General features: G+C 42.7%; 1 protein-coding gene across 4 annotated transcripts in view; it reads right to left on the bottom strand.

The window, feature by feature from the left end:
* The window catches only part of runx1t1 (RUNX1 partner transcriptional co-repressor 1), a 48,206-nt gene extending 42,240 nt beyond the window's left edge, over positions 1–5,966 (bottom strand). For all 4 annotated transcript variants that reach the window (XM_053862177.1, XM_053862180.1, XM_053862178.1 and 1 more), the window contains exon 1: positions 5,590–5,966. In XM_053862177.1, coding sequence (XP_053718152.1) covers positions 5,590–5,617 — 28 coding nt within the window. In that variant the 5' untranslated portion in view covers positions 5,618–5,966. The remainder of the gene's footprint in view (positions 1–5,589) is intronic.
* Positions 5,967–21,954: the final 15,988 nt, after the last annotated feature.

The raw sequence follows: 21,954 nt of genomic DNA, 5'->3' as shown, positions 1-21,954 counted from the left end.
GAAGATGGATTTATGCTCCATCCTGGACTTTTATTGCTCCGTGAGAGCTGTCCTCCCTGCTATGCACTGGCCATGTCACACTGTTTGCCTGACTAAATCACAATCTGGATCTGTTTTAGGACCCAGGATTCTTTCCCCAAATGGCTTTATCATGTAAAAAGGCAAACATGCCTACGAGCAGCAGGAGCTATAAAAGATCTGACAGAATCCTTCAGATATCAGTCCAGTGGACTTCATTTGGATTCCTGTACGTGTCAAACCTTTATTGACAGGCAGACAGCAGCGTCTTCCTCTACATGTGAGACCAAAACACTTTTCTATATCATATTTCCAAAAGTGCCGTCTGGTTACCATAGAGACGTGTCGCTATACGTCACTTTGAAGCCGGCAGTGGTGGATGACACGTCCATATGGTGACGGAGCGACAGAGGGGGAGAACAGATGCTTTCATGAAAAAGCTGTCAATTGAAAATCTATAAGAGCAGCTGGGGTCACCACTATAGGACAGGCTTATAGAAGCAGCGTTGTCAGATACCAATCTTCACTCAGAATAAGATGTTTGACTCAATCTGATGTCATTTGAACACAGCACGTAGCTTTTTCTGCAGTAGCGGAAGGTGTGTCTCTCACTTGTGTCTATGTTATTAAGTAAAGAAAAACTCCAAAATTCATCAGTCCCCAGAAGCTCAGGTTGCAAAGTCACAGACAAGGACAGTCTCACACTATCATTCACACCTACAGACAATTTAGAGTCATAAATACTATATGTGAGATGTGAGAGGAAACCAGAGTGCCTGGGGGAAAACCCACGCAGGCATTAGAATCCAAGGTCAACACAGGTTTGTCTGAGGCTGGATGTGAACTACAGACTTCTGGACAACCAATAAGAGGAATTAGAAAGTGATTTAAAAATAAGGTAAAACGCGTCCTCACCCATGACGCAGTTTGTGTATGTTTTGCCCCAGTTTTTTTTTAAATATCAGGACCTGGGTAACTGGAACTCACTGTGTAGCCATCAGATAATAACACCTTAATATTGGCGTCTCCTGCTGCCGTCCATCATCTGCCTCAATAGCAAGTGTTGCCATTAAACACATAAAAAATCTCAATAAAGTACACTAAAGAAAAACGGGCAAAACGCAGCCAAAAATCCAACATCAAGCAACAACTGATTTATATAGATTTTCTGTGAATGTGAGTCAGGGTGCTGTGTGTGCATGCGCTTGCGAGGGAAACTGAATAGCATGACATACAGCACATTCAATACATAGATACTTGCCGCTGCATTTGTGACGTGTTTAACACTCACATTTTCTTAGACTGGAGTTACTTTGTTTATGTTGTTTCAATGCACATAATGTTGTGCTTCATTATCTGATTTCCCCCCTTTGGATGATAGTTCTCATCATAATGTATTGCTGAATTTACAGTATATATTTCTTATCACCACTCCTGTATCGGGTGACGTATCGTATTGCAGGATACCTGCCAATACACAGCCATATTCATTAGTGTGGACCGGCTTTTGCATCATTTTTCAGTCTATTTCAGCCACTCCCTCACAAACACACACACACACACTAGAACTCTCATCCTTGTTTCTCCACTTTCTTACAATAATTGACTGAATATGTCGATATTTGAGGGGGAAAAAAAGCTCCACCGTCTGCATATATTGATTCACTCCATCTCCCTCCAACCCCCCTCTGCTTCTTCCTCTCTTTTCGCTTTCTCCTCGACTCTTGGCGGAACGACTGCTGAACATAATTACGTTTATTTTTACCAGCTCACAGCAGAGGCTTCTAAAATTGAAGTATATTGTTCAAGTGCATTTATTGAATGGAGAACGCTCATCAGTCAAAGCAGTGGTTGGACTCAAAACACGTACAGGAAAAGACGGAGCATCATCTGACTCAATTCACAAGAGGGTAGAATATTCTTCATATTCTTCAATACATTTTCTCAATCACTTCACAGCTATACAACAGTCGAATATTTAAACGCACCCAACTGGAGAGCAGAAAAACGCCACCACAAAATGAACCTCTCACTGTCCTCAAATCTGTGCGCTGATCTCTAAATACAGATGAGACAAGTGGCGGAGTTGACCAATAACAACATCTTGACTCGTCTGAGCTATCGCTGCTCCACATCACCTGAAAATAAGGTGTGACTGAAGAGCGCAGCAGACACAGGCGCTCTGCAGTGTGTTCCTTTGTGTTCATTAGTCATAGACACCTGTGTGTGTGTACAGTCACCAGTCACATCCAGAGGCTTATCTTCTGGAATAAGAAGAGGTGTGCGTGTGTGTGAGAGAGAAAGAGAGTCAGTGTGTATGCAATGTGCATTAGGGCGATTACAATATCAGCAGACTCCAGATGGAGGCAGGAAAATAAACACTAGGCGAAACAGAGAGTGAGGGACAGACTGAAGAATCCTGTGTGTGAGTGTGTATGTGTGTGCACTGAAAGTAAAGTTGATTAGCAACTCTCAGCAAGTCCAACAACTAAAATTCATTTGCTGGACACACAATAGTCAAATCCCATTTTTCACTCAGATTTGTCAGAACTGAATGCACATATGCCACGATAGCAGCAGGAGGGGAATAGATGGACCTGTTTTATTTCAAAACTTCATCTTGAAGTTCCATCATTGGCTCTTGGAGAGTATTTTTATGCGTCTTCGTGTGCATTGTCAATCAGAATTATTCATCTAAAACTGAGCTCACTAAGTTTGACCCACTCGCCCCAGGTAGCTGGGACAGTGGGAGAAACTGAATCAATGTTTGTTGTTGGTTTCTTGTTTAAGAAAGAAGTGATAGCAGTGAGTGGTTGCAAAAAACAGCCCAAAGACTTATTAAAATGAAGACAGCAAAGTAGTAGGAAATAAAAAAAATAATAATATTTTTGTCTGTAATTATTTTTCTTCTCCCAGAAAAGAGTATTTGGACACCAGTTCAAATCACAAATCTCCAAGTGTGGTCCTTACTTTGAAGAACAACCGTCAAGAATGACTCCAAAGACTTACAGTTAAATGGGCTCCAAAGCACAGCGTCGGCTTTCAGAGAGAACAGGTACTCTCAAGTAATTGCCATTTAACTGGTGATGATTTAACATAAGCGTTCCGCCCTCAATAAATACAACAAATAAAATCATTTCTGCGACTCCGCTGTGACATTGACAGCGGCTGTAAAGGCCAAGTCATGAAACAATGCGGCAACAACCTCTGGCATTTGAGAACACAAGGAAGTGTGTTCTGACACACAAACACCTCTGAGTCCTTTTGCCAGCGCCGCTGCTCTTTCATGAGCGATGAAATTCAATAAGCAGCGCGGAGACCGGCCCACGTGCTGATAACAATCGATGGACGGATCGATTGACAAGGTCAGGAGTGCGCAGACCAAAATTCTGCGTCCATCAATCAGTCACTCAGATTAGAGACGCAGCGGGCGGCGAGGAGCTCGATGACTGCAGGGGGACAGTATCTCAATTTTTTTTTTTTTACTGCTTTCATCAAAGCATCATCCTCTCAAGAAACCCATACAACTCCAGCTGCTCGAACGTACTGCGCAGACGCACCACTCTAAGTCGCTCAGAGAAGAAGAAGAAGCTCTTCCCATATTCCGTGGGTTTATTAAAATATATGTGATTCATACGCGGACACCAGCCAAAGGTTTCCACTGAAAGTCCAATGAAAGTTTGACTGACTTTTTTCCAAGTCTCAAGAGCGACCTTTGTGATCCGCTGGTGGATCACCAGCAGCCTATTGGACACCCTGCTCTAAAGGCTGTCGAATCAACGTATGAAATATACTCCTCATGGCTCAATTTTTAGTCGTTTTTAAAAAGAAATGCAGGGTAATTCAAACCTTTTTGATCACCGCCTCATTTTGCATTACTACAGTAGGCAAAAAATGAAGGTGGATTGCAAACTAGAACTTGTTTTTCATCGAAATAAGAGTGGATTTCGAACTTTCCGAGGCTCTGCTTGGTAGCCACAACATGCTTCACAAAATGCTATTTTGATTCAGACCATCGCTGATCTTTTACCTCCCATTTAAGAATTATGTAGCACATCCAAACCTGTTAACTGATGATGCTAACTGTGCATGAGTGAGAAGTGGAGTGAGGAACCTGGAGTTCTCTGCCTCTCACCGATGTAGCTCGGGCCGACTGCAGCCCCCTGCAGCCCCTACAGGGAATGAGCGGCAGAAATGCAGAACTCAAGATAATGAAACCTCTTATTATGAGGTAGCTCATGAAGTATGAAGCCACTTCCATGGTTAAAAACACGAGGAGAAACCCAGTGCTAACCCGTCTGTGCGGCTGCGGTATTTCAACTATTAGAGGAGATTGAATGCAGAGCCAGCACTTAATAAGGTGTCTTTCTGCTGCCACTTTGTTTAGTCAGTGTTGCTATACGACACCACCGAGCAGAAGAAGTGGGTCATAATTTTATCCCTCCATCTAGTCCTCCTCTGAAGTCCTTGTTGCTCTTGTCTCGGGGTCTGCGCGGTATAAAAGCTATTAAGTGTGTGGAGCTCAGACAGGCACTTCTGGATGTAGTGATGTGATTTGTACAGATGCACTTATCGTGGCCGTGTTAAAGCGTGAGAGAAAATCAGAAGGCGATTGACCTGCAATCCAAGAAGGAGAAGGGATGGAGGAGCGGACAGGTGCGAGGGCAGATGGACCTCTCCGAGCCAGCCAGCGATATTAATACACGTCTGCTCATATGGTGTGGATGCAGCAAACACACACGCACGTCAACCAGCAAACAGAACTCATCCGTGCCTCTCCCTACAGCAGCAGACTTGTTTGCCTTTCATTTACTCCATCACTCGCTTTGTCTGCCTTGCTCTGAGAACACACACATGTTCAGGTCATCCCTGCCTAAATGAAAGTCCATATATGAATATGTTAAAACTAAGTTATTTGGTGTTATTTGGGCATGATGAGAGAAGATATGAAGGAAGTGTGTGAATATGTTATGGATGGAGTTCACTCATGTTGATAGTGTTCTGTCATTCATGTATGTAGAGCAAGTTCACCCCAGCATGTCACACCCTCATCCACCCTGTTCCACACCAAAGGGAAGCATCAGAAGAAGGAGCAGCTCCTCACCCACCCCAAAAAAGATCATTTCACTCTGCATTATTTTGTTTCTGCTTCAAGTTCCAGTCCTCAATTGCAATGTACATCGCCACCATCAATACAATGTAGCTAGAAAAATGTTTTAACAGGATAAAATATTGGTCAAAAGGAATACTCCAAGATATAAGACGCTCTCATTTGAACATCCTTTTCAAATAACTATGACTTAAATTAACGTTAAAAAGTCAAGGGGCCACTTGTCTGAATATGTCCTCAGATTATCCCGAGAATAGTGTTTGTGTCCGTGAATGAGCTGTCAGGCAGGAGTCGTTAACATTTAAGAAAATGATGAATTATCTGCTTCACTATCTGCCTCTGCACATCTGGAGTGCTGCGGCTCCCGAGACAAAAGCGCACAGTAACGTTAAAAAGAGAGAGAGAAACTGGGGGCGAAAGCTGAGGTTCAAATTCAAAAATGGGAAAGAAAGAAGACTTACACTGAAGGGAGTCAGAAATTCCAACCATGCGGTATGTTGATGTGCGAGGGTTTTATAATTCCCAGAACCTTCCACCGCGCGCCGCGTCCCCGCGAGGACCCGCGTGTTTGTCGGCTGCCCAGACGCTGCAGAGTCCGACTTGGTGTATGGCGCTACTTCCAGCAGCTCAAGTCCCAAAAGCCAAAACCGCCGTGGAATATCGGACCGGTCACACAATCTTGGTCAAAGCGCGCAGGAAGAGATGGAGATGATGGGCTGCTCCGTCCGTCCAGCTCTCGGACCTTAAACCGTCAGGTCTCTGCGGGTCGTTCCTAACACCATGTGGATCATAGACACGCTGGTGGTGTCTCTGCAGCGAGTGTCTGCTTCTCTCTGTCGATGCGAGGAAGAGGAGTAGCAGAGCTCTGCCTGCAGTCGGCGGCGCGCAGCGGAGCCAGGTGGCGGTGGGCGGGACCAGAAGCAGGAGCAGGCGACTGGTCAGCTTCCAGCATCTGTGGGTCCTGAGAGGAGCAGAGTTCAGGAGCCCGGCGCAGGTGCGACGGCGACGTAGGGAAGCGTTTAACACTTGGACTAAAGCAAACAAAGCTGTTAGATCTGAACCCTGTGTCTCAATCTGTCATTCAGTGACATCGTCGAAGCGTGGCCCTTACGGCACGTGTGGCCCTTTGACAGCCCGGTCAAGCCCCAGCTAGGGATGATAACGCAAATGTTGGTGTGCCACATCAGAATTATGCACATATTTCGTCATAAACACAATTTGCACACAATGTTCTATTTTATTTATTTGTAATTCCTTTGACTATATATGTTTTTCGTTTTTCTTTTCTTTAACCTTTATGCAACCATTGTCCCATTGAGATTAAAAACCTCTTTTTCTAGGGAGCAGAAAAACACACAGTAATAACAACAAACAGATTTGTCAGGTACTTCTTCCATTTCATATTTTTTCAATTTCTGATTTGTCAGATTATCATTTATTCATCATGAATCATTGCTCCTACTAGTTAAATGTGCCATGACATACTGTGTCATCAAAATGACAGCCATTAGATTCTCGGCTTGTTCATTGTAGCCAAATAGTGTGGACTCCTGTCTTCATGCTGGCAATGCCGCTACTGTTTATTTACCAGGGAAAACGCCACAGCAACACTACGTAACTGACGGTTTGCAGAGAACATATAACGCCATTTATGATTGCAAGACACAGTAGTGGCAAAATATCGAACAGTAGTACAGAAGTGGAAATGAATGTTTAGGTCATTTAGGAAAGGAATATGGGTATAAGAGGAAAATGTCACCTAAGACATTTACTATGTAAGAAGTTGTGTGTAGTTCATTCATACGTAAACATGTGTTGGCGCGCTAGCGGCGATGGGTGACTTCCCTTTTTTCCCCCGTTTAATTTCTTGCATTTTTGTGCCACAAGCACTATTCACTCATCTGTCAGCCATTACTGACTTTTCACACCTCTCATGCGCCCCAGTTGCTTCACTGGTGTCAACACATCAAACAGACTGCATTTCCTTCCTGATGGTGTCATGTGACCACCTCACCTTGCAAACGCCTGTCCCAACCAATGTATTTTTTTTCAATGTATTTAAAGTGGATGTTTTTGCTGATCATTATATGGCTCACTTCCGGTGTTGTGCATCCGTTCAAACTATTTTTTTCACACAGGTGGAGTTTTAAATTCTAAATTCCCTAATTATTTAATAAAAGAAAAGCTTAAAAACAAGATGGTCTTATTTTATAATTAATAATTTATGTATAGTTTTAAATGAATAGTCAAAGCATACCATATTTAAAATATAATATGAGACAAAGAATGTGCAAATATTCATACTGTGTGTAGCCTTAAAAAAATACTGCAGTTTTAAAGTGATCTAAATCATATCAGCGATATATATATGTTTCATTGAATTTCAGAGTTGTATCTCAGTCATGTGCTCATGCAGACTGTAGCATGAAAGGCTATGGTCACGTCACCGCGAGCACTTAGGCACTGACCTCAGCAGTGAAACAAGAGCCGGGAGTCTGGCAGCACCCGCCAAAGTCAAACACTTTCTCCAGACCATCTGGAAGTCATCTCGCCTGCAGAGTCTGTGAACGCTGAGCAGAAGCTACATTTACAACTTGGTGATAACAACCCGACCACTTGAACTGCATCGTTGAACAAGTCATGCATCATAGCCGTTCAAACCATCCTATAAATTAAACCAGGCCACGAAGCTCTGCTTCTATACACACCTCTAGCTCAAGTGGCACTCACGTGACTTCATCCAAAATCTTTGAGTAGTTTTCATTAATCGTGTATTTATATAACACGTTTGAAATAGAGCTCAGTTGGGACCAAACTGTACTGTTCAATAACTATATTCAATAACATCCACATGCATAAAACTGCTCTCATCATGACAAATACGTTTATGGATTGTCAGTCTAAATTCTATTATATGTAAATCTAACATCTTATTTCAATGTATAGTGCTTTCATACATCTCGATTTAAGTTTAATCTCTTGCTTACAAGGTCATCGTATAACATCAGAGCCGTGGCTACAAACCCCAGAAGAGGCCAGAGCGTCAGGAGTGAGTCATTCTAAGGAATGTATTTTCAACAACCCCATTAGAATGGTAGTAGAATACTTTCCCTTGTTGACACGACCCCCCTCCCAGTCACCTGAATTTGAGGGGAGATGGACGGTGAATCAATACTAATACTAATAATATATCTGTCACTCCTCAAAACTCATGTTCCTCTGCTAGACAGTGTAAAACAGTCTTGGATTATTACGGAACCCACAGTGTGCAGCTTTATGTTGCATCAATAGAGTCTCCGCAGGGGGCAAGATGATGCCATTAGTGGCAATTGACTGCAACAGTTCAATAATGCATTTCTCTATTTCTTTATCTCTCCCATATCATCTGAAAAGCTTCAGTCAGTTCTATTCAAACGGGAAATATTTGTAGACTCAGCATCTCAGCCGCTCACGCACGCAGGAGGTGGAACCTTTGCATTTTATTACCAAACCCAACAGTGGCACTTGGGTTTGCCTGGGTTAAATATGAAGGCATATCTGATTTTGTTGAATGTGCTCTAAAAGCACACGTAGGGAGGATTTGGTGATATGATTTTGCAGAAAAATAATTTTATTAATGGCATAAAATGTTATTTTATTACTGTTAGAGGTGTTGACTAACTCTAAAAATAAGTTTTGGAGTGTTTTAGGTCCAAAAGCAAAAAGGCACCGCTTTTGAGAGCACAGGATGGTCAGTAACTCAGAAGGACTTTTGAAGTAGCTCCTCACCTCTGTGGCTCCTCAGGTCTGTCCCCACAAGGTCCACATCTCTCATAACAATCACACTGAAACATCTTGACGGCCGGAGGCTCAGGGATAGGCGTTGAGGAAACCTGCAAGGGAAAAAAGAACTGGGCAACGATCCGTGTGTGTGTGTGTGTGTGTGCGTCCTGTGATAGCAGTGCGTGAGATCAGGAAACCCACAGTGCCTGTTTTGCTGCAGGGGTTCCTGGAAGTCGGTCGCCCAGTGTGATCGGCGACACACGTACACAAACACCCACAGATCGGGACACACACACAGGATACCTCGCCTCTAGAAGGGAAAAACATGCTGCGTCTGATACATGTTCACAACGACAAGCAGACTTCCTGCATTTTCCCACCTACTGGGAGGCCACCTGTAAGCTGCTCACACACACTTTTACATCTGTATTTGTGAGGACAGAGTTAAAAAAAAAATTAAGATTTGTTGGTGTTTACACATAGAACAAAGGATAATACCAGCAGTTGACAGTAAACAGGTGTCGTTCAAACCTGAGAACTTATCTGGCATCGGATCAGCGTGACCTGAGGCCGAGAAGCACCGACACCTCTGGTGATGGTGGGAGTAGATGAGAAGTCAGTCGACATGAAAAGGCCTTAAACACAACTTTTCATAATCAGTTATGTGAAGTTTCTGTCCGTGTTCATTTTGGAGGTTTTTTCCTATATTGCTTTTTTCAATGTACTTACAGAGTTTAATAAGTATTTTAAAGCTACAACTCTTGATCTTATAACTTGTAAACTGTATCTTATTGTCCTCATTTATTTTTTTCCAAAATGTGTTCTGTTTTTCCGCACAGCTATTCAATTGCATTATATACTTTTCTTATATTCGTATGATGAATCCCCCCCAAAAAAATACGTAAAATAATATAATAACTAAAAAAAACACCCCAATAATAATAATAATAATAGTAATAATAGAACTGCCTGGTTCATCCCTGCTTATAACTGCCGATACGTTTGTGATGACAGTTAATCTCTGTACAAACAGGTTCTCACCACATTCAGACTGGCATTAAACAGAAGTGGTATAATCACAGTCCCATTGCGCTTTTGGAAACTGAACAGATATCGAGTTGTTGTATGTTATATATGAACCTTTTGACTATATTCCATATGGTATATAAATGTAGAGATATTTTACTTTAAAAGTACCACAGCAGTTCAAGAAGCAGCCAATGAAATAAGGGAGAATATTTCAGAACCATGGTATAAACAGTCAATTATAAATGCAGGTGAAAGTCCATAAATTTCCCACAGTCATTTTCAGGATAGCTGGTGGTGGCTCTGCTTTTCCTGAGCGTTGACTTGCCGTAATTGGGAACTTATTTAAAATCTTCTAAAAGATATAGTTTGTATAATCCATCATCAGTTTCCCACTCAGAAGTGAGTCTTTATTTTTCATTTAACATGACCATAAACCAGCTCCAGGATTCTACAGGTCACTTTTTCGCACCTCAATATTAGTATTCCCAGTAAAATAAAGAATCCTAACCCTGCGTAAGAACAGAAAAATGGCAGGCGATTTCTGCAATGCAGCACCTCATGCTGGCTCACTGTATAGAGTGGAACCTGACACACCCACTGGGGTAATATAGAATTCACATCCCTGTCACCGAGAGACAATGACTGTCATCTTTGATGGAAATGTAAATGAGATAACGGCGACAAATATCCTGAAACACAAGTCAGACATTTCATGTCACGTCTCGCTGCTGACTGATGGTGAGCTAAAGAGAATAAAGGACGAGTTATTAAAGAGTACAAAGACTGGTGTCTACATTTAAGTCTACAGGGAACATGTGGGGGAAGAAAAAGGATTCTCTTCTGTACTGAATTTTGATACATCCAGTCCCAAAATCAGCAGTCTCCCACGGTGCTTTGGCGCACTATATGTTCCAAGGCGCTTTGATTTAAAAAAAAAGAAAAAAAAAACAGATCTCCCTTATTTCCACTGCACTGTCTATCTCATCATAGCCTCTGCTCCCCTCGTCACCCCTCTTCCTTCTGGTCTCAAGGAACAAAGGAAAAGTTGAAAGACACATTAGGATAGATATGCTCTCGCCGTCAGTGGAGGGGGTGACGGCCGATTGGATGCCCTAAGGCTTCCACATTGCAGTGGCAACTGATTTCAATAAATTAAAAAAGAAGTGATGGGAAATGAAAAAGTCGACTTGAGGAAACTTGAAACACGACTGAAAAGATTACAAGATAGAAGTAAAGGTTTGTCCAAGGTTGCTGGTTTCTTCTGCGTGACTGTGGAGGGACAACCTGGAGCCGAGCACCTTCATGTGAGGCAAAATCATCACTTTCTTTATTAAACTTACACCATTTTCAGCTGGCAAAACCATTATTGTGTGTAGGTGGACCTCCCCCACCCCAAGTGTGTTCCACACCCGCTGTCATGGCTGTCTGTGGGATCAGACCCAGTTGCTGGATTGTTGCAGGCTGACAGAAGGCTTGGAGATCGAGGGTAGATTTATTCACAAGAATTCGCGAGAACACAAAAGACGAACAGGAACGCTGAACCAAGGACGTCGACACCAGAACACGGAACTGGAAATGCACTCAAGGGCAGGGCGAAAAACTGTGAAGACGTGAAGCAACCATCTCGCAGCGCAGACTGGAACCCAGGTGTAGAAATCAGTGGAGTCTGATCAGCGGAATGGGATCCAGCTGCGCTGCTGTGGAGCTGAAAAAAGACAAGGAAACAGGAACACAGGAAATAACAAAATAAAAGAGACACGAAACGTGACACCCACACCACATCCATGCACTATTGCACAGCCATGAAGTGGACACTGGTCATGCTGACCAAGAGAAAGAAAAAAAGGTCAACCAACTAACAGCGGAGAAAGCAGAAAAACAGCCAGAAGGAGCGACGATGTGAAGCTCCGACCCACTGGACCGCAGCAAAGATCCCACTCCAGGTGCAGATTACACCAAACAAACAGAAGCCCCTCAGCACCAGTGGACCAACAGCAATTTTATCCCCAAGAATAATCCAACTATTCACTTCCTTTGCTCAGCTGGAGGAAGTGTCCTCTTCAATTGCTGGGATAAATAAAATCTGGAAGATGAATCTGATGTGTTATGAATGGAACAATTAAGCGCTGCAGCATTCATCTACAAAGAGAGTCCTTCCGTCTCTGCCTGCACATGTTGCACACTGGTCACCAGCAACTCATCAGCCTCCCACGAAGCCCACCTCACAGCCTGGCACTCATCCATCAATAACAATTAGACTCTGCACCACCTCACTGCCACCCACTTCTGATACCCACCGGTGCCCGGAACAGAGGCCCCAGCTGCAGGAGCGCCAGCGCTGGCTCATTATCAGAAGACAGATAGCCTTACATCAGGTGTGTGAAGTGAGTGAGCACTGCAGAGAGCCATCTGGGGGATGGTTTTGGAGAAGTTGGGGAGTCATGTCCACGAGCGAGGAAGGTGATGATGATGGATAGGACGGCGGGAATCGCTACTGATGCTCACAACAAGCCTTGGCAGATACATTTTAAAACTAGGAGAACATATGGGCTTTATTTACTTTGGAGAAAAGCCCTATGAGAAATTCCTCAGTGTGGTGTCCAGGTTCTTCCTTAGAGGGTGAGGTGCTGAACCATCCTCGAGAGGCTCAGAGTGGAAGTGCTGCCTTTCTATAATGAGAGGGCGGTTATTTCAGAAAACAGGTGCCTTTTTGGTCGACTCCATTTGGGATGCCCTCGGAAGCATTATGAAAATGTCTCAAAGTGGATTTAAAAGGACGAAAACTGCTGACTAGAGTGTTTTGAATCATTTATTTCAATGTCATAATAAATATAAAACCAAAATAAAAACAAAATTCTGTAAATCTCCAATGGAATGGCCAACCTACAATTTTGCACATCAAATTGAGTGCATACTGATGCATTTTGGCAGGTCATATGTGTCTTCCTTAAGTTGGATGTCTTGCTAACACATGCTAAGAGGCAACCGCATCAGTTTTGTGAAATGACCCAGAAGCCATTTGAGATGGTAGTAAAGACATCTTCCGTGCCTGAGTGGAGGCCGCGGGCAGACCCAGAAGAAAAAAAATGTGACCCAGGAACACCTTGTTATAAAACTTTTGGTTATAAATAGCAATATCGCAGTAATATAGCAACAACCTTTGGCCTGCTCAAGACATCTTGATACCATCAGCTGACCGTCAGATGAAGACTTACAAATTTTGAGCATGTTATGAACGATGGATTCACATGTGATCTCCCTCCGACATCACTGAAGTGCGTCCTTGCTGGAGAATATAATCAGTGAGTTGTTCCGTCTGTGTCAAAGGAAGACAAGACCTCCCTTTTGTTTCTGGAGAAGAAAGAAGCAATGTTGAGCTGTTAATTACTTTCCGAGCTCCGTCCATTGTTGTGTGCACTTGTTACACCAACATCAGGAGGCTCACAAGACGACTCCTGCTTCAAGTGACAGCGAACAAAGAGCCGAGCGCAGCTGTCATTATGAAGCTGCGATGGTAGATATTACAAAAGCCGAAGCCTGTCGACGGCGTGTGCTTCATCAGCCGTGACAATAACATTGCTATTCATGTTCAGAACAATTAAGCAAATCGATTGTGTGATTTAATGTTGTTTATTTTTCCACGTTTGAACCGTGGCTGCAAAAAAATGAACGTGATTATCATGCCATCCCGACTATTGTTTTTTCAGGCTTGACAGGCTTATATCTTCTGGGTAGTTCATCTGTACATCAGGACTGTGTTTCACCGGCTCAGATTCAAGAAACGTCCCGGAAAGACGTTGCAACCATCACGTACCATTAAGAAGAACATTAAGAACATTTTGTCCATTCAGGGCAATTTTCACTCTTTTTCTGTCCATCAGTCTGTGTTCGTGCAAATGGCACCAATTTTAAAAGAAGAACGTCAGAATACAGATGCTCTACCTTTAAAAATGGATGTAAGGGACCAAATTTGTGGGCCCAGCCACTCAAAAAACAAATTTCTCCTACAAAGCCATTTAGTATTCAACCATAACATAGACTGCTGCTCTGCCCTCTTGAGTCTGCAAAACCTCAGCTGAATCTCCTTAAGAACTTGCGAGATGTTAACAATTCCACCCATCACTTATGGAGTTAAGAGCCTTGAAATAGCTGAATCCTGTGTTGCTGAGGACGACAGACATGGTCAGTGTCAACAATTGAACAGAAATATCCAATTAATATTATGAAATATTCTTTATTTATGTTAAATAATAATTATCTATAATATTCATCTGCTCAAAAAAGTGACTTCACATGTCAACAAGTCACAGCTAACTTGTTATTGCACTGGTTCTTGGAGGAACGTCACAGATTCCTTTAGATCAGACCTGGGAAAAGTGCGGCCCGAGGGCCATATGCGGCCCGATGCCTATATTTTTGTGGCCCTTTTGATGTCGGACTAAAACTATAACTGATATGTTGTAATTTTTCTGCCTTTTTTGTTCTTTCTCTTTTAGTCACCGCCACCACTTCAGCAATAAATATAGCATGTTCTTGTTTCAAGACAAAAATTTTCATTGGCCGTTTTTGTGTGTTTTTCTTGTTCTTCAAAAGACATTGAAGGACTACAGAAAATATATGATGAAATAAACTGCCTTTTTTTTCTTGAACAACCATAGTTATGTTGATTTATATTCAAATTAAGTTCATAATTTTCATTGCTACTTCTTTATATCCTTACTTACATTTAATCTTTTTAGGTCAACTTGTCCTTGTTACTTAAGTATATATTTTGGATATTTTTCTGTCATGTTTTGTGTTCTTTGCAGTCTTTCTTTCGATGATGTGGCCCTTCAGGAAATGTCATTGCCCACCTCTACTTCAGATAGTTCCACTTCATGTACCACTCTACGAAGCGCAGCTATGAATTGTGGTCTAGCTCTTCTAAAACACATGCCTTAAGTTAATGTTTTGGCTCTTCTGGGTGACATCGGCAGTAAGAAATCCTCCACCTGTTAACAGTGTAAGCCTGAGTGACAAGTGAAAACAGGGTTCAAGGCTGATGCGACAATACTGCGGCGATGTTTCCTACCACGTCTCACATGCCAGCCACAGACTCAGAGGCTCAAAACCAGTCCACATGTGCACACTGGGGTATTCGCAGAAACACATTTATTCCGACTCTCCTGCTCCGACAGAGCGACGGGCCTCATTAGTGGAGTCACGGTGCTCTCGGCAGACTGGATCTCGCCGCAGTCAGAGAAGTCATTTGTCAGTAGAAAACAATTAGTGGGGAATGATCCGTTCCATTGCTTTTAATGAGTACAGCCGGGTCACTCCTCCCACGGCAGCCGTGCAAAAAGGTCACGAAGAGCTTGGAGCAAAGCAAAGCCGAGACACACAGTGGACACGCAGCTCGCAGAGTTGTTCCTTTTCACATGAACACTTGTTTACGGTCACGTGTGGGCAGCTGACCCGGCTCATGGTGACCTCAGTGAGCAAGTGGGACAGAGAGGTGACAATCTGCAGGTGGTCTTTGTAGAGTTGTGTGGCCATGACACGCTTATCAGTCAAGTGTTCTGTCGGTTTTACAGTGACTACATCTTATCCAGGGCGTGGTCTGAGTGGATTCAGTGATGGCAGTTAATGTGATATTTTACCAATTTGTAGTCTTTTTCTGACGCCATGTCCTGACAGAAGGACCACAAAGTTAGAGTCAGTCACCCTTTGTTTTCATTCTCTCAGCAGTGGTGATCCACAAGGACATGAATCTATTCACCCTGCAGAATTATATTCATATTCATCTTCCTACTGGATTCAATAGTCCTGAAATATACTTACTCTTTTGGTGTGTATATGTTAATAAAGTTTTGTATTTTGTGACTCTTGTGGTAAAATCAAATATTTTTGTCACCGTCAGCAACAAGATGGAGTGGTTACACTTCTTGCCATGTGACCTTTGTGCAAAGAACATTTTGCGGCCCTCTTATTTAAGTGTTGGGTGCAGGCGTTCATGCTGTGCTGCCTCTGATGCTCAAATTGCAGTCCACACGTTTGTTGGTGAAGCAAAGTGCTTCAGATCGGAAATGTGTCGTGACTGATTTGCTCCTGGTTGGAGAATGTTTTTCTCTTTTGGTCATTCACTGCACAGCAAACCAACTGAGGAGGTTTGGCCTAAGAATGATATAGAATTAGCTGTCTGAGAAGATTGATGCCTTCCGAGAGGAGTAAGTGCCTTATTCAGCATAAATAAAAAAGGGCATAAAAGTATTCCAGGACCGAGTGCTGCCACACACACAAACACACGGTGTGTATTTCTATCTTCGTGGGGACCACTCATAGCCATAATGCTTCCCGCAGCCTCTCCCCCTGAACCCAACCATCCAAAACAAATGGCTAACTTTAACCAGGACTCTGAACCAAACAATGACCCGGCACAAGGTCCTCACAAGGAAAGTGTTTTGTCAAGAGTTGGTCCCTGCAAGTGAGGTTCAACCAGACACACACACTTGCACAAGACTAATACTAATGATCATCTTCACACGTTGCTTTGTGCAAGACAAACCCGACAATCCAATCGTCACCTTTTCCACTGCCCAACATCCCTAACAGGCGTGTGCACAGACAGTTTTGGGTTGCAGGTGTTCAGGCCAGGAACAAGTGGTGCTTGGTTGTTGTAGTCATGTGACTGTGTGCTCCACTGACACATGAATGTTCAAAATGAATTTCAAAATATCAAACTAAATATCAAAGTCTCATGGTGTGCTTTCTAACATCCAAATAATATGTTGAACAATCGGAAAATATCCCAGCATTAAACTTATTAAAACTCTGACTGCCCTGCATTGTATTTCACTAATGTCAGACCAGGAGCAACGTTGTTGTCAGTAGCACTTAATGTGTGTGAATTTCGCTCCATATAATGTCAGGGTTTTTACCTGTCTGTCTGAAGCTGCGGGTCAGAGGAGGCGCTTGTCACCCAGGACTGGTTGAGCAGGAGTGGGAGGGGCACAATGAGGATGAGGAACGATTCTCACAGGAACTAAAAAAATACCCTGTCACATACCAAAACACAGTCAGATGGAACTGATGAGAACGACGGAGTTACTTTTTCCCTTTCCAGAATTTGAGAATAAAAAGTTAGTGAAGGCAAACAAGGCATCAAAGCATGAAAAGTCACGTGTTGTCATTAACAAGCTTATCATTGTGTTTGTTGCTTGGCAACCATCATGCTCCTCTGTGGACAGTTCTATGCTGGTGGTGTGTGGATGACTAGATGAGGTAATTCTGTACTACAACACGAAGCTCATGCATCCCAACTCAACATCAGTCTCTGAGAGCAAAGGGACGACCCATGTATCGCAGCAGCTGGGTGCAATAGTGCAGCTTTTACAAGGAAATGGGACAGAAAGACCCCCAGAGCAGAAGAAATTGAGACCTCAAATGTGAGCGCACCAGGGTTCATACTCTGTCGGGCCAAGTCGTTTCCACAGTGTTGCCACTTGGCTGCGTTTAATGGATACACTAAGCGAGCAACAGCCATTTAGGAAAGAGCTCACCTGGAGTAACCACGGCCCACTGGAAAAACGGGGTGGGAGTTTGGTTAGATCAGGGGTGGGCAATTAAACCTCAGGTTGTATATTGTGACCGTTGAGAGGGGCCGTCAAACCCAAAGGAAGGAGGGTAAGAGAAAATTTCAAATAAAAATCAAGTGATGACATCATGTGTGGTTATGAAAGTACACTGTAAAAATGTACACAAAATGTTGGTTTGTTGTGCTTTATTTAATTTAAACCCCATTCCATTTAAAGATTCTCGATGTGCCTCATACATTTCGAAATCTACTTTCCACACTCAGGTGACACATTCTTTCAAAATTTCGGAGGAATTCCTACATTAGATTGAGATTAATTGATTTAAAAATCTAAACAGCCATTTAAAAATGATAGCTAAATGGCAGATGATTTTTTTTTTTTCGGGGGGGAGCTTGACAGGGCAATACACTCAGTTAGCAGTCAAATAAATTTGTTTCTCCGTTTACAGAACTAGTTTTTTCTGTTTGGTTGATTTAAAATTTCAAAAATTGCAGAAAAGATTTGAAAAAACACACAACTGAACAAAGGAAAATGATTACATGAAATAATGAATATAATATCTGTAAGCCTCATCTGAGGAGAGGCATAAATTCTGGGACAATTTTCCTCTGGTGGAATCCGAACTGACCAAAAGTTGTTCACAATGAATAGCATTGGGGTCAGTTTAAGATGTGGATAAGGGGATTCATGATCATCATGTGCTGCAGTACTTGATGGTAATTTGGACGTTAATTTAAAAGGAAATAAAACCGAGTGTGTAACACCTTACAGTAATGTGCCTTGCAGCGGTATACGGACGTAAAAAAAAAAAAGAAGTGAACTGAGCTAGCGCATTATTATCGAGACTCCATTTGACCCTGACTGCCTGCAGTAGCAAAACATCTGTGAAAAGAAGTCAGACAAAGGAGGCGCTGGGGTGGAGGCGGGGGTGAGACAAAGCAAACAAGGAGAAAGAGATTTTTGGTAATGACAAGAGCTGCACAGTGAGACGCGACCTCCCTCCAGCCACGCGCCCCAACGAGATAATTCTTACTGCAAATTGCAATCAAAGCTCAGAAAAACACTCGAGGAGCAGCCGCTCTTTCAGCCATTAACTCACCGGGTCCTGCGGAGCTGCTTTTTAAATACCACGGGCTTGTCACCCGGTGCGCCTTGCTTTCTGATTCTTTTTTCAGCTCCATTAATATTTCTCTTCAAATTGTCATTAACATGTAAATATTCATGAGGGGAACATCAATGCTGGGGGAGGTCAAATATTAATGACTTCAGAAGTCGCTAATATTTTGTATATCCAGCATAATATTTGGCATATGCCACATATAAAACCAACAGGTTGTTTAACACGGGGAAACTTGATGCCGAATTTTGCGCAGCATGATGAGAGCTGCTGCCGCAACAGCGCCCTGATAATGTCACGCGTTTAGGGTCAAAAATCATACTCCTATTAAAATCCCTTTATTGGGAGCCTTAGTCTATGCCCTTCGGTCCATGGGACCTAAGCTTGGAAAAAAAGGAAGTCTATGCGTAGATCAAATCTACGCAGAAACTATGAATCATAATGAGAGTTTGTTGTGTAAATTATGATTTATCTGCTTGTGAAAATATGTAATTATTTGGACTACAAATCAAACATGTTTGACGTCACAGCAGAATCCGACTGCTGTGGCGCTAACACAGATAAACCATCTACAGCAGAAGCAAGCAAACATTAGCTGACAAAGTCCAATACTTCCCGTGGGAATCTAGAGCTTGTCGAGCTCTAACTCGACCGACTAGCCCATCCATCATTGTTGTTTGCTACTGCAGTACATATCACACAACCTAAAGTAACTTTTGATGCCGATGAAAACCAGCGCTCTCACAGATTGAGAGTCCATCTTTCAAATTCACAGATGTCATATGTCAGATCTATGTTATATTTCAAGCTGGAACAGAAAATAACTTTCCCGTTCATATTTTTATTTAACTTTGGACCCATGAGTGAGACAGGCGTGGCTTAGTATTAGTCGTTATGAGGGAGGGACAGTTCCTCATGCAGGTTTCTTCACACAAGCTCTGATTTACATGCCTCCAAGACTTGAAATAAAGTTTTAACTGCTCAGCCCCGTCATGTTTCATTCGTGCATCACTACGTATGTGGCTTGTATGAGTCAATAAAACATGTATAGTCATTGTTTATGTCTTTAATTTATTGGCACATTTTCATGTCTTCAGTCAGACACCAAGCATTCAATGGCTGAACTGCTTTCTCTGCTTGTTTACTTCCTCGCAGTGAAAGAAAAGATGAGTTAATGAAAGAGCAGAAAAATGTAATTGGAAGTCTCCTGTAATGATTTCCACAATCGTCCTCATCTATGTTTGATACCAGAAAGCTGCCTCGCACCCGGAGATTTCCCGAGTGGCACTGAGTCATTTTGGAGCGGCCTCCTCCATCTTCCTCCTAATCGGCAAAGTTAATGTGTTTCCACAATTATTTGTGGGATTCTTCAAGCTCCTTCTCTTGGCCTTCCACCAGTCTACAATATATTTCTCTGGCTAACTCGCTTCATTTATCTGATCCGCACAGCCGGCTTGTTACAAGAGTCCTCTTATCTGTCATATTTCCTTCCAGTAGCGCCGCGCTGGTTTCAAATGGGACTTAGTTTATCGGGCCGGGAGCTGATGAGGGCGGAAATTAAATTATTGCGATTAGATCTGACCCATATACAGAGTGTGTGTGTGTATCTGTGAAAGGTATTTTCACTTTACCTCACACTCTGGGTGGCATTTGTTAGGCATTCTTTTGAAATCTGCTTTATTTTAAAGTACACGAAACCAGCCAAAACATGAGAACCACCTGCTTCCACCCCATTCATATCATAAAATATAGATATGAATTGACTGGATGGGTCAATGGATGGATGGATCATCAATGGATGGATGGATGGGTGGACGGATAGATGGATGGATGGATGGAGCAATGGATCAATGGATAGGTGGATCAATGGATGGATGGATGGATGGATCAATGGATGGATGGATGGATGGATGGATGAATGGATGGATGGGTGGATGGGTGGATGGGTGGACGGATAGATGGATGGATGGATGGAGCAATGGATCAATGGATGGATGGATGGATGGATGGATGGATGAATGGATGGATGGATGGATGGATGGATGGATGAATGGATGGATGGGTGGATGGGTGGGTGGATAGATGGATGCATGGATGGAGCAATAGATCAATGGATCAATGGATCAATGGGTGGGTGGAATAATGGATGTATGGATGGATCAGAATCAGAATAATTTTATTTATCCGTGGGGGAAATTGCTTTTCCTTACAACCACATCTCAAGCTCAAAATAAGAGTAATGAAGAAACAGAAGGAGTATTGTAGGTAACATGGAATGTTACACAAACAAACATATAAATAAATGAATAAAAATAAAGACCTTATAATATATACTACTAAGCGTGAATAAAAAGAACCATGGATAAACAGAATTTACAGTGTATTCACATATAAAGATAAAGACATAATAATATACGCTACTAAGCGTGAATAAAAAAAAGAAAAGACCCATGAAGACAGTATTAACAGTGTAATGTAACAGTGTCAGTAGATGTTGGATGGATGGACGGACAGATGGATGGATGGATAGAAACACAAAGTCCAATCACATCCCAACCACTTCACGGAGAAAACTGTGCGGACCAGTCTGATGTGAGCTGAAGGTTGAATGTACCAGTGGCACCTTCAATAAAACGTTTACCTTCGTCCCAAACCTTCAGCCTTTGTGTCCGGTCCATGAATAGCACCCTGAATGGGAAAATAAACCCACAAACACCCATGATGAGTGATAGCACTTCATGAACGTGCCCAGCTCCTTTTTTCTTTCAGAAAATGGTCTGCTTTGATCCCATTTATCGTTCCCCACAAAGGAACAATGAAAGTACCGTGGTTTCAAAATAATTGCTTCATTCAAATTTATTTCTAAATCTGTCGTACCACAGTCGTCCCAGGAGTGGTCCATGGTTGGGCTCGTGCTCTTTCACAATTTGGACCTTGAAAAAGACCTGCCATGCCTGGCAAGTGCATCAGCAGTGCTTGTCAAGCACGAGACAATTTCTAAATCTGCATCTGTGTGTGTTATCAGCGCGAGATTTGCTGCTACAGTGGGCAGGTTTTTGGTAGAACAGTAGACAGTTTCCTGTTTCAGCTTGAATATGCTCTTTCCTGAAACAGTAAGTTTGAACGTGTGTTGGCCTGGTGAGGCAGATTAGTGCTTCTTGGCCTCCGAGTGAGCACATCTGGAGCTAAGTCTTGACATCTGGGTCTCAAGTTTCTTTTCCCACTTATGGTGTTGCTCCTGAGAATGAGCAACCCAGAGAGAAAATAAGAGAAAAGGAAGTACCACTCACGCTGAAAGGTAAGTACTCCTGAACAGGGCAGCTCTCTTTCAACACCCTCACTCA

The sequence above is a fragment of the Synchiropus splendidus genome, chromosome 4 (genome assembly GCF_027744825.2).
Source record: "Synchiropus splendidus isolate RoL2022-P1 chromosome 4, RoL_Sspl_1.0, whole genome shotgun sequence".
NCBI lineage: Eukaryota > Metazoa > Chordata > Actinopteri > Syngnathiformes > Callionymidae > Synchiropus > Synchiropus splendidus.
Note: the sequence above shows the minus strand (reverse complement) of the source record. Positions and strands in the feature narration are given on the sequence as shown.